Raw genomic sequence first — 16,543 nt, forward strand, 5'->3', positions numbered from 1 at the left:
CCTAGAAATTTATTCATTTGGTGAGTCTTTCCACAGGGCAATTTTCTGTACATGACCAGCATTAATATAAAACGCCTAAGTTCCGTCTAATTGCATGGATCATCGAAAGCTCTTTCCTTTTATGTAGAAGCTGTGATCTTATTTTCAAGTCCTAGAACTAATGACAGCCAGTGGCGCTGGCACTGGCACTGGCGCTGGCACTGGCGCACACTCCATGTCACTGGGTTCAAAATCCATTCCATCCTTACGCCAATGTTGATTGTATATTTTTCCAAATTTTCTTTTGCAGGTAAGGAATCGTTCCGCTGAACAGTCAGTTGATGATTGTGAAGATACCCTCTCAGCTTCTCGTTATTAGGAATGATTGATTCAACCTTTGATTCCAATTCACTATGCCTTATATATATCCTGGGCATGAAGCATTTTTATTTCTTGTAGTCTGTTTTCAGTGGCTTGATTTTGTTGAATTAAATGGTCCATCTTCTGGAGGAGCGAATTTATTGATGAGGTGTCCGTGACTGTACTTTTACTCGCGAAGGCTTTATATTTGGAGATTGCACAAACCAGAAGGTTATCAACGCTTTTCTTGACCAGAGGCTTTAGTTCCTGTCTGAGTGATTTAAGTAAGAGGTTGCCACTGTTGTCAATTTTTTGATGAAAATTACTTGGCCATTCCATTCAACTTTAGTATCTAGTTTAATAGTAATCAGTTCCTTCAATCTTAATACAATCAAATACTGTCAGTCGCTGGATTGTTCCAACGTCACCGAACCACATATTTTATTTTGTGCATGTGGCGCTGTTGCTTCTGCGAAATACCTGGTTAGTATTGGTCAAAACACAAGCACATCATGTGGCCATTAAAACGATTTGTGTAATGTGAAATAGATTTTGTTGAAAACATCAAGCAGGGGAGATATAAGCAAAAAATTTAGCACTTGGGATACACAGATTATCTACAGCGCATTTTCAAAGGGCGCAAATAACATGCTATTCAAGTTACCATTCGTATTTTACCCTCATATCATCAGTAATTCACGTTCACGAATGATGCCAGAATGGTAAGCATTATCTAACTATATGAATTACCTCAGTGGGTTCTCAACCTTTTAGACCTCACAGGAAAAATTGTTGCTGGCTGGTACCCAAGAGTTATGCTGGACCAAAACGGAACCTGGTCAGGCCTTAAATTGTTGGTCCTGAGCGTCCATAGGACGTTCAATATAAATCACTGGGCAAATCCCAGTCCCCCTTTATCCTATGGGTCACTTTCCAGTTCGTAACGATCTTCATGCATACGATTCACAAATGAGCCGAAACAACGGCGAATGCCTTCTATCGGCTTACTACACATATGTTTTCTAGTCGCGGGAAGCACAGAGAATATTTAAAGTCAATGACGGGCACTACTTATATTCATTAATTCTGTATCCTGTTTCAGCCCATGTGGCGTTTTTTCATGGTAGAGCCAAGGATTTTGCTTCATTTTCATATCATTTCGAGTATGTTTTATACTACTATTTTTTGAAACGGCCATATTTTCTGTGTAAAATCTGATGTGATGTTAAAACAAAGGTTGCGTTCTTATAGAAAAGCCTGCTATATTGAACTGATAAATTAGCAAATTACCGCAGACAACATTTGACAGAAATGTTGGGATTCCGAGCCTCTAAACTCCCAGATATCCCACTGTTTTAACTCCACAAAAACTTTTCTCAGCTACCATAAAAATAATGACGCTGGCTGCTGCGAAAATCTACACACAACTTGCAGCAATATTGATAAGATGCTAATCAAGTGCCAAACTAAAAAATTTATCGGAGAGCCATATCCTATCATTAGAAGAGCCACATATATAACGGATGAGTGATAGGTTCCTGATCCCTGTCTTAGGGTGTCACTACGCATAATACACAATACATATTCCTACATTTGTTCAATACTGATTCCATACTTGTGTGCAGTCGTAACGTAATAAATCTCACCTCTATAGAAGCAAACTTTGTGAAGTGGATTGTAAGGCGTGAAGGTACGTAACAATCTGGTGCCTGTGACGCACGAATACTCCACGGTGGCCCCGACACGGTATGAAGATACCCCAGTCATCCCAGAATGCCCAGTATTCTCAACGTCCGGTGGTATAGGGCACGTGAGCACTGCCCAGAGAGAATGCAAAGCAAAGATCATTGTAATTTGTTATAAATTTAAATAACACGACCTAATATTTGTTACTACCTTTGCACGAGTAAATTTCAGGATTCGGGAACCAATTGGCGTCATCTCTACAGGTGATTGTTGCATTATCACCAAACGGCGCATTGTCCTTGAACAGAGTATAGTCCTTGTCGCATTTCATAAAAAGTTTCTTGACGTTGAGTCTTTGCATGACCATATTCTGAGGACTTTTAAATGCGAGGCAGACAATTTCTGGAGATTAGTTTGAAATCAGGGGCATACAGAAACATATAGAAAAACTACAAAACTAAATAGATGAGGCCTATAAAATTACCAGCTCACAAAATGCCACATTATCATGATAACTTTATAAAAATCGATCTAATTCTGTTTCCAAGCTTCATCGGCTATTGCATAATAGGTCACCCGACATGGAGCATATAGAAAATAGTGTGCGAACAAAAATCCAAGGTTGTCAGGGAAATGTGTGATTTAAAAGAAGATTACACGTGAAATACATGCATACATGTATTTCGAGAGTGAGGCTGAAGTAGGTTGTTTGTTAAATTAGTAAATCAAATTATATTTGAACATAGAATCAGAGATCTCGTTTACAGTTGGATACATCATGCCAAATGTAGCAGTAATAGCTACTAATGCTATTCGAGCAGATGAAGATTCTTCATGACAAGAAAATGCAAGTTTGTGTTTGACAAGGTCCAAAACCATAAAACTCACCGTAACACATGACATATTCAGGATTTGGGTGCCAGTAACCGTCGCCATTGCACATCACATTCTTCCGATACACATTCGGTTCCATCCAGTATCCTTCATGGCAGGTATAGGTGGTATTGTACGGATAAGTCAATGCAAAAATGACGCTGTCCGCGTGCTTGACATAGGGAGGACGCTTGCATGTCACAGCTGTAACAGTATGTAATAAAATCAATGAGATCAAAATACAATGTATCGCGTCTATTAGTCAGCTGACGTTTGCATTGCTGCCAAGATGGCGCCGGGTCCCATTCTCCGTTCCCTTCGCAAGTCACTGTGAGTTCGAAAACAGACCAGGAAAACTCGTAACCGAAATGGCATTTGTAGTAGGCGGTGCCAAATACGTCGATGGAATGAACGGTGAGGTTTGAGTTTGGGATTTTTGGAGGTACAGAACATCTGAGAGCTGTGAAAGAGAAGGGTGTGTGTATTTGATATGAAAGGCATGATATCATCATAGTATAGTATGCCAAGTGATAACATTGATATCAACATCAAACGATTTATTCATAGATTTTTATATCTCAATTTGAAAATGGAAGAAGTTGGATGCTATTCCGTTAATTAGAGAAATGAAACATCAAATTTTAAATAAATTTCCAAATGTGAAACGTGTTTTTCTGGATGGTGTTATAAGATAGAGTCTATATTGCGTGCTCTGGGCTTGGCGTATGTCATAATGCTGCAAGTGTTGAACGAAACTGTTTAACCGGCTGGTACCTACGGGATTTTCCAAAAAAAGTTTGCTTCACTTTTCAAAACTGTATAACACAACCTTAATGGCATTAGAAACCATTAAGTAATATGTTGTTGGACTCAGAATTTCAACGCCTAACCAATTATGCGAGGAAGCGCAGGGCAACCGAGCATGTATCTAATCAAAGACGAGGTAAGCTGGTTGCCGGAATAGACAAGTATTGGTTACTTCCTTACAGAATCCACAGCGTATACCTAATGCGAATAAGTACGTGCTATTCACTGCAACGTTTAGTAGGCTAGAGGCTAGCAAAGAGCAAATTTGCATTGCTTTGAAATGAAACGAAATGATCACACTCAATTTAGTGTTTTTAAACAACACTCTGAAGAGCTTCTTGGAGGTACAGAACTTCAATATACAATTAAATAGTATATTCATATTGAAATGAACCCGAATATTTTCGGCTGACACTCGTCAGGGGTAATCGTCAGCAACTAGTAGAGAATTGAAAGGAACATTGTATATCAACAATCGTATCACAAAATATGACGTCACCAGCATGAAATTTCGAATGAGAGAGCGTTCAATGTACTATTTTTAGGTGACCTAAAAATAGTACATTGAACGCTCTCTCATTCGAAATTTCATGCTGGTGACGTCATATTTTGTGATACGATTGTTGATATACAATGTTCCTTTCAATTCTCTACTAGTTGCTGACGATTACCCCTGACGAGTGTCAGCCGAAAATATTCGGGTTCATTTCAATATGAATATACTATTTAATTAAACAACACTCTGGAGAAACTTCAATAAAACCATGAATAAAGCAGCATTAAATGGAAGATTCCAATATTTACTTTCTAGTTGCATACGTTTGTCGTATTTGGAATTTGGGTTGATTTTGATCATTGAAGTTTCGTCGGTCCGTAGCATTTAGTGTGATGTGTTACGGCCTTACGTGTCCGTAAGGTCATAAAGGTTGAGAACCACTGCTTCAGAAAACTACTTAGTTTTACATTTCTGATATCATAAAATTGGTGTTTGGATGGATTTTGATCACTTTATTAGATATAATGTCATAACCAGGGCTGTGGAGTCGGTAAATTTTACCACCGACTCCGGCTCCGACTCCACACATTTTCAATATACCGACTCCGACTCCTGAGTCTTTAGACGTACCGACTCCGACTCCTGGGTCGTTTAACGTACCGACTCCGACTCCCGACTCCGACTCCAGCATTATTACCAATTTACTTCGAAAATTATATGCCACATTGTCGGTTGAATGACTATCATACAACCATTAAACATATGCAAACATATGATTAACGGTGGCATGCTGAATTGTTTCATTGTGGCACACCTCGAATTATTCACTATGCAATTAACATGAAAGAAAGATTTGCTAAATATCCTTCCTTTTTCAAGTTTTTATAACATGGACTCTCTAATATCCTGAAATGTATGAATCATTCAAATATGGCAGATATCCAATCCTGTATAATAAAAATGTAGATAAAAAATCCAAGTGTAGCTTTTGTGCATGAGTCAGCAATTAATAAAGGGATTGAACTTACTAATTTTGTCATTGCACACTATCCTGATTACGAGCACACAGACTCTTACTACTAAAAGACATTGGTCATAAATGGAATTTAGTTAAGTAGTCAAAGACAAAAGTCAAAGCCTATGTCTAGTCTACATGTACTTAATCAAGTATTATTCAAGGATTGGGACTTGCAGTCTTTCTTAATCATTTGTTCGACCCAAACAGCTAAGCTACACTACAAATACTTTTAATTTTGTCAAGTGGGAAGCATCGTTTGGTCATATTTACATCATTTTTACAGTTTTACAAAACCAGCCGATGTATTTGCTCTGTCACAGTATCATGGTATAATTCCAAATATTGCATCAATTTTGACTGCATCGCGAAAACTCATCTTGCGATTTTCTGCCCCTCTGCAACTGAGTTGTAATTTGCAAGTAATGTCTAATTTTATCTATATCAGGGGTGGGCAACTTTTTCGGCGAAAGGGACACCTGAGATTTACGAACCATTGCGCGGGAAACTGGAATGTTGATAACCTTTTTTTAGTCGTCGATAGGAGCGAACCGAATTAGGTTACATTGCAAACAGGAATTATATTAATACGCTCTAAATTGATCACAATATGTCATGCAACTGTGCAGTGCGCAATCAGGCCCTGGTCGCGCCAATTTTTTTTGCAAGATAACGACTGAATTAAGCCATATCAATAAATATGTCGCTAACATACATTGGGGGTCGCATCTGTATACTACTGGGCCCATTTGGCAAGGACAGGATTATTCGACGTTTAGACATAGCAAAATCGACGGTATCACTGAACATGCCTCTATCATTTTGTGCAAATGTTTTGTCGACGATCTAGCTGCGAGTGCACAAGCGAAGCCGCATGTTGGACGACACGTTATCTCCTAATTGCGAATAGTTAGACTCAATTCGGTGAATTATATGTATTTATAATTTTCAGAAGGGGGTTCAAATTCTGAATGCAAGAAATCTAGTGACAATGAATCATGCGAAGTACCAAGAAAAATTTCAAGTCAAATAAATCTGCTATGAAATATTCTACTTTATGGTCATATATGAAGATCTGGGATAAATGTTGCTGGCCCCTGGATACGTCAATGCGTCAGAACTGTTGTTTTAGTCGTCATCAAATTTCGTGGTCATGCTAATCAAATTTTGGTTGGCCTTGCAATTGTACCTGATGTCATAAATAATTTCGAGAATTATCTCGCAGGCCACACCTAACCTTCTCCTGTGCCAAATTTGGCCTGCATGCCACGGGCTGGCCGCACCTGATCTGTGTGGTTATTAATAACAGCGATTGGTGGTACATAAAAATTATATTGAAAATTCTTTGAAAGCAAATGTTTTCATGATAGAGAAGTTGGAGTCGGAGTCGGAGTCGAAGTCAGGGTCATTCTCACAAACTCCGACTCCGACTCCAGTCAGTATTTTTCCACTGACTCCGACTCCAGCTATTATAGTTTTCACGACTCCGACTCCATCAACCGAAAATTACCCCGACTCCGACTCCACCGACTCCGACTCCACAGCCCTGGTCATAACAGAATGCGATTTGATGATGATTCGATGTTATCATCAAAAGAAAAGTAGCTTTTGGATAGATTTCGATCACTTTCTTAAATAAATTGTCGTAACAGAAGATGATTCAATGGTCTTACGTTCGCACGAAAAGGTGGAAGGGTCAGGTTCCCATTGCAATTTCGAGTTACATCTGACAACCTGCAAAAGAAATATTGTTACAGCTACAGACAATAACAAACTGGTAATGAGCGAAATTAGTTCGTGTTTTGTATTTCGTGATGAAACCATACCGTGGTGGATTGGTAACTATTGGCTATGCGGGTAACCCTAATATTCAACTAATTGAAAGACAGTATACATTGCACAATCCTTCAAGCTAGGCTGTGGATTCGGAGTCGTTAAATTTTCACCTGATGAAGTTGGAGTCACAGAGAAATTGTAACACCCGTTGAAGTCAATAGAAGTATTACCTCAATCTGTTGTACATCTAACACACCTACAAAAATATGTGGCAGGACAGATACTTATTATATTCTTCAAAGGGTAACCTGTTATAATGCAGCACTAAGTAAGGCCAACACACCAAGCGCAGCATGGACAATGTCATTACCTTATTCTCTCACCACCAAGTCATCCTAATAACAATATTATCCATCACACAAGAGCCATGAGCGTGCAGCACCTGGAAGGCCAACAAACCTTGCTGTAGACTCCTCTTGAAAACCAATAGCCAGATCGACATGTATAGGTGGTGAAACCGAGATACGAGTGACTTGTAGCGGTTGATTCTTCTATTATGCCTCGCGGTATGGGCGTCGGCGTTGGACAGTGCCATCTGGACTCTTTCCTGCGTACCAACACAGATGCAATTGCATTAATATAACCCTGACACGCGTCACTAAAGTTGGATACCGGTGGAATTTTTAAGCCTTGTCAATATAGTCTTTGACATTTTGCATTCATCAATACCGGGAGAAGGTCCTTAACAAAAAACTTCAACTAATTTTGAGCTATCGAGTAAGTTTTGCTTACTTGAATTACTTCCTCAAGTGGATATGTTTTCAGACTACTTCCAGTTCTAATTGAACAGTTTTTAGGCAAAATTAAAACTACTGGCTCTTTACAATTTGAATTTTGAAAGGTAGAATATAGTTTGGGTGAATTTGCATCACTCTTACGATTGGAAGTGTCATAAGAGCCTCGTTAAATAGCCCCTGTATAACAAAAACTAAATATATTTTTTAGGATTCCACCTGTGTCATTAGTCGTTCACTTACTAAAAGTATGCGACCCCTAGACCTGGATCGATTCGTCGAATTGACTGGCTGTATCACAGTTAAGTTGCTACTGCTTCGTGTCAAGCAGCTTGACAATAGGTATGTGGTACTCTCATGCCACTGACATTATACAGCTGTTAGCAAAGGCTCAAATGGGTACAATAAAGTTTCAGGTCATATATACATTAAACAAATAATTTGAAGTTTGCTTTCATTACAGCATCCACTGCTTGAGCGTATGACGCAGCAAATTCTGTAAATAATCCGATCTAATGTGTAAATGACCACACGGAACTCTCACGCCAGTGTAAGCAAGCTGCATAAACAAACTCTTAAGATTTACAAGCATATGCTTCGTCAGTCGGTCAACATTTCAGTGAGAACCTCTCCAGTGCACAGAACTATCATGATGACATGTTCATTGTTCACTGCCATTGCGCAAGGCAGATCTTTGTTTCATTTAAAAGTGTTACAATTCACAATTATTCAGTCGATCAAACCAATTTTATGTAAGCAATAGGAGTTTTTGTATAACTTACAAATTTGCCACTAGTCCATTTTGTTTTGAGTACTGTATGTCGTCGTTTTATTTACATCCTGTGTAGCTACTATAGTACCGCACAGTTCAAAGTTTGCTGTCGCCATTGATACAATGAAAATTCCATGGTCTTGGATTTTGACAGATATTTCCCACACTGCCTTATTGGTTTACTTTTTGAATCTGATTAAATCCCTTTAGTGCGTCAATAATAGGGTTACCTTATTTTGGGAACCGGAAAAGAAGACACTTTTTAGAAATCACAAAAGGATGAATCGCCACATTTGGGCGTCCTCCGAGGACATTTCCGATTTCCTGAACAAGGAGGAAGTGTGGCAACCCTGGTCAATAACGCTTGAAAAGAGGCACTCGAAAAGTCTTCGAGTCTAATAAAGGCATGACTGCCATGGATGTTGTAATGTAAGCAATATTCAAGCTTGCAATATTCAAGCTTTTGCACCACAAACAAGCTATTTCAACAAATAATTCATGAATGAATTGGTAGTGCAGCTACAAGGAACGTGTATGCATGACTTCCAAAATTTGGTAACACCCGATGGGAAGTACAACAACCAAATTACGATCAATCTTCTACCAACCTGCACATTACGTCGTGCATTTCTTCCGACGACACTTCATTGACAGAGCCACCCGACAGTTGCGATAGCACAAGAACGTAACTTACATCGAGCGCCTTTCTTTTCGTCCCTGTCAAATAGCGTCATACGTTTACACGTATGGTTACGACGCGCAATCACGCTCGGATACCTCGGAAACAGAAAGCGTCCGCCTTTGGCTGGGTGGTGCAAACTCGCACGCCTGTGAATGTACCGCAACCTTCCATAACCTGTTTTTGCGTCGTCACCTGTCTGCTGCCGTCGATCCAGGCGCAGGAACACGCGGAAATGTCCTGATGTTGAGATTTTAGGTATTTAATAAAAGATGCAATCAAGATCTGTTTGTTTGTCACATTTCATAGTTTCAGCATACTACAGGAACTTGGCTTGGCCGAAGTCTTCTAAGCAATGTAATACTGACCTTCCGAAGGACAGCGCTGAAGCCACCAAATCTAATTTTTCCATAGGAGGCAAGCACACAGAGCATTACAAGTTTGCATCGGTAAGAGATCAAAGAAGTAAGAGACTAGCGTGCCGTGCACTATAAAGACGAGCAGATTACATACCCACAAATTCTTATCATGATTTGTTTCAATCCAAATCCAAGTCCAGCGCCAACTCAGATTATTTGAAAAGAAAAGGTAGATATTCCCACCCATTGTTACTGTTTTGAAGTCAGAAAAAAGTGATACTCGAATACTTGGTTCAAAGCTTAATATTCTACACGAAGATCGATTTTTCCCAGCCCTGCTCGTAATTGAAGCCAAATACAAATCCTGGAAGTAGCACATAATACGACACTCGGCTCTACTATCTCCTGACAAAAGGTGGCATCCAACACGTTACCTCTTCATCAGTACTGTCTGCCACTTCCGCTCTAGTCGCCAGCCTGCCCCCAAGCTCTTTGCAAAGGTTTTGGGCTTGGGTAAAGGTGTAACTCTGACCCACCGCCTGCGAGCCTTCCCAAATCAGGAATACGTTTCCTAAGAAACGAGGAAAATTCTAACCGCGATCAGCCGCATTTACGTCGCTTGACAACCTTTTCTTTTGTAAGTCCAGTGGCACGGATCGTGGCCCAACTTATCGGTCGTCCAATAAGAAGCGTTCGTATCGAAATGTCTGCAATTTGGGTAAGTTAATATTGCAAAGTTCTTTTAAATCACCATTTGCTTTAAAAGTATCTGCAGTTCTATTATTTTCAATCTACTGAAGACAAGCAATATAGAATACGATACACAGGACACAATGCCACAGGACAGGGCCGACAGGGGTTCTTGAACTATTTCGGTCCCTAAATATTTTGAGTTGTTGATTGGACCCCTCATTACGGCGTGGTCTGTGATAAGTAAATTTTTTGAACTGCATAACCAGGGTTGCCGTCGACGCAGATAAAAAATTATTAATACTGCTACGGCCTCTTTACCAGTTGGAGTGTATTTATTATCATACTGTCCGTGAGGCTATTGTGACCTGCGCTGAACGCTGAAAACAAGAATGGACATATCTTTTACATAAGAACAATGTAGTTTTACAGTTTATAGTTGTAGTTTCAATATTGCCCACTCATAGGCCCCCTAAACATGCACTGAGGCTCAATGACTCAAGTCCGACTGGATTCGTGATTTTCTAAAGTACCGTCTATTACTCGACTCGATTTGAGTCAATTTGTGTATCAACTCGACTTGTACTCGAGTCATTTCACTCGAGACTCTGACGGTATAGACAGCAGAGCATTGTACACAGCATCGTAACTTTGAGGAGCAGTAAAGTCGCTATATTGTTGGTATTTCTTCTACCAGTACTAGTACTTGAAAAATAGGGTTAGAGTGAGTAAAATTACTATATTATAAATTTGATGCATCCGATATCACCCAAGCAGAGTGGTAAAGAAGTGGTCTTGAATCGAAACTGAACATTGAACATAATGAGTCGGGCGCGGACTTGAGTCTCAGCATTATGACTCGGATTCGACCCTCTGATCCCTGACTTTGTCTCGGACTTCACTTGGTGTTGAATTGAAAATGACTCGACTCGACTTGAGTCGAGTCAAAAACATAAAAGTAACATTGACTTGTGAGGCAGAACCCTGTGACTTGGTTACCACCCTGGTACTTACTTATTTCCTACAACAACTTTATCCCACAACTGCGTCTCAACATCATCCACGAAATAGCTCTCCTTCTGAAACATAAGTTTCAAAGAGGCGTCCCCACCCCTTTTGCAGGTCACGTATTGGTTGGAGTTGTCGCGATCGCATTCGCGCAGTGTGGCTGCATTGAAGACTTGACCCGGACTTGGGTACCCATTTTCAGGTGTTCCTGAAACCACGAGTATATATAAGACAGTTGAAAACCATTGATCAACTGTCAACTTTAAAAATGAGGTATTGGCATCTGCCGAAATATCAGATTGTACTTATAACTATCGCGGGTATCATCAGATGTGGTCAGTGAGCAGTCTGAGCACTCAAGTAGATTTTCCTTATTTGCAATACTACCGCAAATCTGACCTATTCATATATTGCATACGAATAAAAATTTGACTATTACTTCAATCTTGCTATTTTCCTTAGGGGGCAAGTTGCTCCCCGGATTGTGTGTGTATTTACCAGTTTTACGGCAAATGAAGAATAAAATAATAATTTACTGAGGCGGAATATAGCATCCCTACACTACGACGCACATACATTAATTACTTTGCTGACTGAAAGAAGAGTTGAAAAACAGGCGATCGACTATACGTTTTACCACTATCACATCAGCTAACCATAATTAGCGTCCTGTCAATCTCACAGTGGTTAATAGACCGCAAGATGATGTCTGTGCAATATATATTGGTCTGTGACGTTGTAGTACTATCGGGTAATGCCATCACTTAACAATTTGCAGGCAGGCCATGGGCAGTAAAAATATATCCAAGATTTATAAGTTCAAAACTTTTACAGTCCTCATGAATGTCTGTCCGAAAAGCACTGGGGGAACTAATATGCATTTTAGTTCATCGATTTTAGCCACATGATTGCAAGAGTCGTGAAAATAGGACCTGTCAAGCACTTTCTTGAGCCGAGATGCATTAAATGAAACGGGCTGATCCATGTCCACAGCAGTCTTCTATCAACATAATCATCACAGCCGCGCGCTACAACGTAATCCGTGTGATCATAGCCAAACATGCATCTGAATTGAATGGAAATTTTCCGCATTGTGACAATTAGACAATATAATTATAATCTTTTGGTATTCACACATTTTCTTCTTATGTTACAGGTTCAATCTGCAGTTTGAATGACTGGGAATAGTAAACGACCAGCAGCACATAAATTTGAAGTTTGAAACGGGAAATCAGGTTAACAGTGCTCATTGAAAAGTGCCTACCATGACATAGTGAGCATAAAATGATGCTATCTAAAATATACCTAGTGCCCATAATGATCTTCCATTAATATCCAGTCGAACATATCCATCCATATCGATAATTCCCCCCCAAAATAGTGAAAATTGTCAAATACATACCATATCTAGACACCAGACACCTGTCAGTCAAGGCTGATTAACCTGTCAATTCCTGATATATGATATAAAGATGGAGGGTTGGTGCAAGACTTAGAAAGCCTTACAAGGCTATATCTGCACTTTCCTTGTCCAGCGGCATGTGCACATCATGCACTCATGTGTTTGATGACTTTTTCATACCTGCTAAACATGTCCATTCCCATTACACGAGATCCTCGTCTAAAGGAAACATCTACTTACCCCCACCCAATAGCAACCTAACTAAGAGATCTATCGACTACTCGGGACCTATCATCTGGAATGCATCACCACCACATATCCGTGAATTGCCTTATAATAGATTCAAAAAAGCCCTACTTGATCACCTCTTGTCGTTACACTAACACTGTTGCCCTACCTCGCCCAGACATTGCTTCGTTGATCATTTGCTACCATTGTTTAATTTTTTTTCTATTTTCCTTTCTTAACTAAACATTTTTTACAGCCAGACTGTTCAGAGTCAAGTGTACCTGTTTGATGCTGGTGTGATCAGACTAGATGACCTTCATGGTCTTATCGATCATTCCTATCTAATACCGAATACTGTGCACGTATATTTTCTGTACCACCATCACTGCCGTTTGTTATGTATTTTGGTTCGATGAAAATAAAGACTCTCTCTCTCTCTCTCATGGTACACATCAGTGTTGGGATCAAGTCACTACCTTCGAGTCACGAGTCATTTTGAGTCATTGCACATTTTGACTCAAGTCAAGTCAAGTCAATCAATTTTCGAATGTGACTCGAGTCAAGTCAAGTCACTCGATTTTTGGAGGTGACTCGAGTCAAGTCAAGTCACGAGTCAAGTCACAATTCAAGTCAAGTTGCCTTTTCGAAGTGTGAGGCATTATTACGTCATTGCATTTTGCTAGCTGTCTGAAATACAGATTGAGTGGTCATTGATTCTGAACCGATGAACGAATATAGAGTTAAATATCCACGTACGAAGGCGCTGTATAGCTCAAATATATGTAGAACTGCTAAACTACGTAAGTAATTCCATAGCCTCAGTTTATAGTTACCAGCCAAAATAGAGAAATGAATTGATAAGATGCAATGCATTACCCATTTACAAATTGATATGATACAATTTGAGCCTGCGCCAATGGTAGATGACTATATAAACTAACTATACTCGAATTTAATTCCAATAAAACAAAACGTTTGGTTAAGATAAGAACAAAGAACAGAAATAGAATTTTGCTATCAAATTACTTTACTGAACGAGTTTACGAAAACGTAAGCTGTAAGCTTCGATTACTTCGTGTGCTGGAAATTTATTTGTAATAGGCAATGGAGGCTCAGTAACACGCACGATCGCTGAATGATTGGTTGCTCTCACATATTACACCAGCGTTTCGCGAACAATCCGACCATTTGCAAGATACAGTGATTTTTATCGACACCGAATAATTGATGACTTGAAATTGACTTGTGAATTTTGCTCCGGGTCACGAGTTAATCCACATTTTTGATACGCCGAGTCAAGTCAAGTCAAGTCATTTTAGCAATGTGACTCGAGTCAAGTCAAGTCATACAAAAAGGTGACTCGAGTCTGACTCGAGTCAAGTCATGACTCGAGTCATCCCAACACTGGTACACATATACACAGATCGTGTTTATGTCTATCATGAGTCGTGAATATGTTGCAAAAACATCGAGGCCAAAAATAAACTACGTCCTTTCCTGTTCCAGATTTCAATGATTGGCCTGTCATACTAGTAGAAATACAGGTATCGCTAGTTGAATATCAGTGATATCATGTTCATCCCAAATTAAGCCTTCTTACCCCTTATAGCTATTGATCAACAGATACACAAGGGAAGCATATTATGATATTGCAGGCATTCAAATCAAATTTTACACTAATAAAGCAAGGTAAACATTGCATAGACAATTGAAATTTAATTCTAATCTCCAACGATTGACATAGGGAGCCAGTAGTCACAGGTCACAGCTGGTATTCGCCCCAATGATAAGCACAGCTCGACATCAATTCAGAAGATCATGCGATTCAACAAATACAGCACCTAACCTTGTATCGTAAGGTATCAAGTCAGCAACAGCAGGCCTCGATGACAGGGGTAATGTGTGGACAATTTTGAAGGTATTGTACATCAAAGGTAGGTAACCAACGCCTTTTGCCTCCGACAGCGTCACCTTTGAGCCGTAATTGATAGATCTAAAACAATCAAAAATATCACCAGGTTCAGTCACACTTCACAATTGGTCAGTATTTCTAGTTGCACAACTTACTGAAGTGGTTGTTTTTATATTACTTCCGTTTCCATTTACCATTTTTAGGTAAAACTACTACACACTTTGAATTTGATTGAATGAAGTACAAATTAGTTCTAGGATAAGATCGCATTACTTTTATGATCGAAATTGCCATAATAACTGAGCAAAATAGCCTCTACATCAGTGATTCTCAACCGCTGGTCTGCGGACCGGTGGCGGTCCATGACAAGTTTCCTGCCGGTCCGCCAGATAAATTAGAATTTTATATCTTAACTCCAAAATGAAAGAAGCTGGGTTCTTGTCCATTGATTAGATGAATAACCATTAAATTTTGAATTCATTCAGGAGTGTGGAACATATTTTTGCATGACATCGCAATAGAGAGTTATGGTCTACTTTAAGCGTTCGTTACAATGATACAATGCTATAAGAAACTGTCAAAAAGTAGCCTGCAATCCATTTCGGACAAGTTATATGTGAAAGCGACAGAGACTTTTTACAAAAAAACTTCAGTTAAGCAATATTTGGCAGAAAATAAAGCCTATAGCAAGTAGCAATTTCACATTTCTTTCAAAGGACACAATCAAGTTAGTCGTCTTTACCAGGTATTCACGAACTTCTAGCAGAAACTTCAGTAGAACCACATATAAATATCTACTATCAAACAGACATCATTGGTAGAGTTTTCAATATTGCATTCAAGTTGTTGTAATTAAATTTAAGGTGAATTTTAGTTTTTGAAGGTTCACCAGTTCGCGAGATTCGTTTTGAAATGTCAACGGTCCGCGAGGTCCAAAAGGTTGAAAACCACTCTTCTAGATCATGGTAACTGAATATATTTTCCAAAGTTCAGCCTATTTGAAGTGTCATTGATCATTTTGTGGTGGTTGCGAAAATGAATGTTGCGATTTTGAAAGTTGCCACCTCGATTTACTGCTAAAAATATACGACCACTCGACCCAAACTCCGTTTTGAAACTACTGACTCGCTACTTGCTCTCAAAAACCTATGGCTATTCGGACGAAGATAACACGCCATACTTGTAGTTCCTTTCAGTGACTTTACTGGATTTAGCGTCGCGTACGTTGACAATGCCAAGCCAGTACGTTGACTTGGTAGATGGAGCACGCGACCGCACTTGATCCATTAAGAAGTCAAACGTGATTTTCTCGTCAACATCTGGCAGAGTGCCATTCTGCAACGCATGAAATAAATTCATGAAATAGAAATGGATTGCATGGAAAACCAACAAAATACATAACGGCTGCTTGAGTGCATACACTATTCTTGTGATGATATACCCGCAATCATTGAAACACGAGTTGTGATTACAGTAATTAAGATGGTACGCTGAGAAGAGTGAATTTTCACGAATTCAATCAAAAGTAAAAAAATGATCAAGATATTGTGAATGTTATATTATTGAACATTGGATAAATTGCAAGTTAAGCTACATAATCCATATTAATATCCATATTTCATGTGGTGGATAAGAAAATTCAACAGAAACATATTGTGCGAGTCAAGTATTTCAGAGAATTTAAGAAATCAGACTCCAACTCAAAAA

General features: G+C 39.3%; 1 protein-coding gene across 3 annotated transcripts in view; it reads right to left on the reverse strand.

The window, feature by feature from the left end:
• LOC145440281 (uncharacterized) overlaps positions 1 to 16,543 on the reverse strand; it is a 105,980-nt gene that overhangs the window by 62,600 nt on the left and 26,837 nt on the right. For all 3 annotated transcript variants that reach the window (XM_080317842.1, XM_080317843.1, XM_080317844.1), the window contains exons 35-48: positions 16,017 to 16,171; positions 14,771 to 14,917; positions 12,227 to 12,360; positions 11,301 to 11,502; positions 10,224 to 10,303; positions 10,031 to 10,167; positions 9,336 to 9,477; positions 9,167 to 9,275; positions 7,452 to 7,599; positions 6,890 to 6,950; positions 3,170 to 3,358; positions 2,914 to 3,102; positions 2,236 to 2,427; positions 1,986 to 2,156 (exon numbers count right to left, since the gene is read on the reverse strand). In XM_080317842.1, coding sequence (XP_080173968.1) covers positions 1,986 to 2,156; positions 2,236 to 2,427; positions 2,914 to 3,102; positions 3,170 to 3,358; positions 6,890 to 6,950; positions 7,452 to 7,599; positions 9,167 to 9,275; positions 9,336 to 9,477; positions 10,031 to 10,167; positions 10,224 to 10,303; positions 11,301 to 11,502; positions 12,227 to 12,360; positions 14,771 to 14,917; positions 16,017 to 16,171 — 2,056 coding nt within the window. The remainder of the gene's footprint in view (positions 1 to 1,985; positions 2,157 to 2,235; positions 2,428 to 2,913; positions 3,103 to 3,169; positions 3,359 to 6,889; positions 6,951 to 7,451; positions 7,600 to 9,166; positions 9,276 to 9,335; positions 9,478 to 10,030; positions 10,168 to 10,223; positions 10,304 to 11,300; positions 11,503 to 12,226; positions 12,361 to 14,770; positions 14,918 to 16,016; positions 16,172 to 16,543) is intronic.

The sequence above is a fragment of the Botryllus schlosseri genome, chromosome 6 (assembly GCF_051294905.1).
Source record: "Botryllus schlosseri isolate E-star chromosome 6, Bs_hap1, whole genome shotgun sequence".
In the NCBI taxonomy this organism is placed as follows: Eukaryota; Metazoa; Chordata; class Ascidiacea; order Stolidobranchia; family Styelidae; genus Botryllus; species Botryllus schlosseri.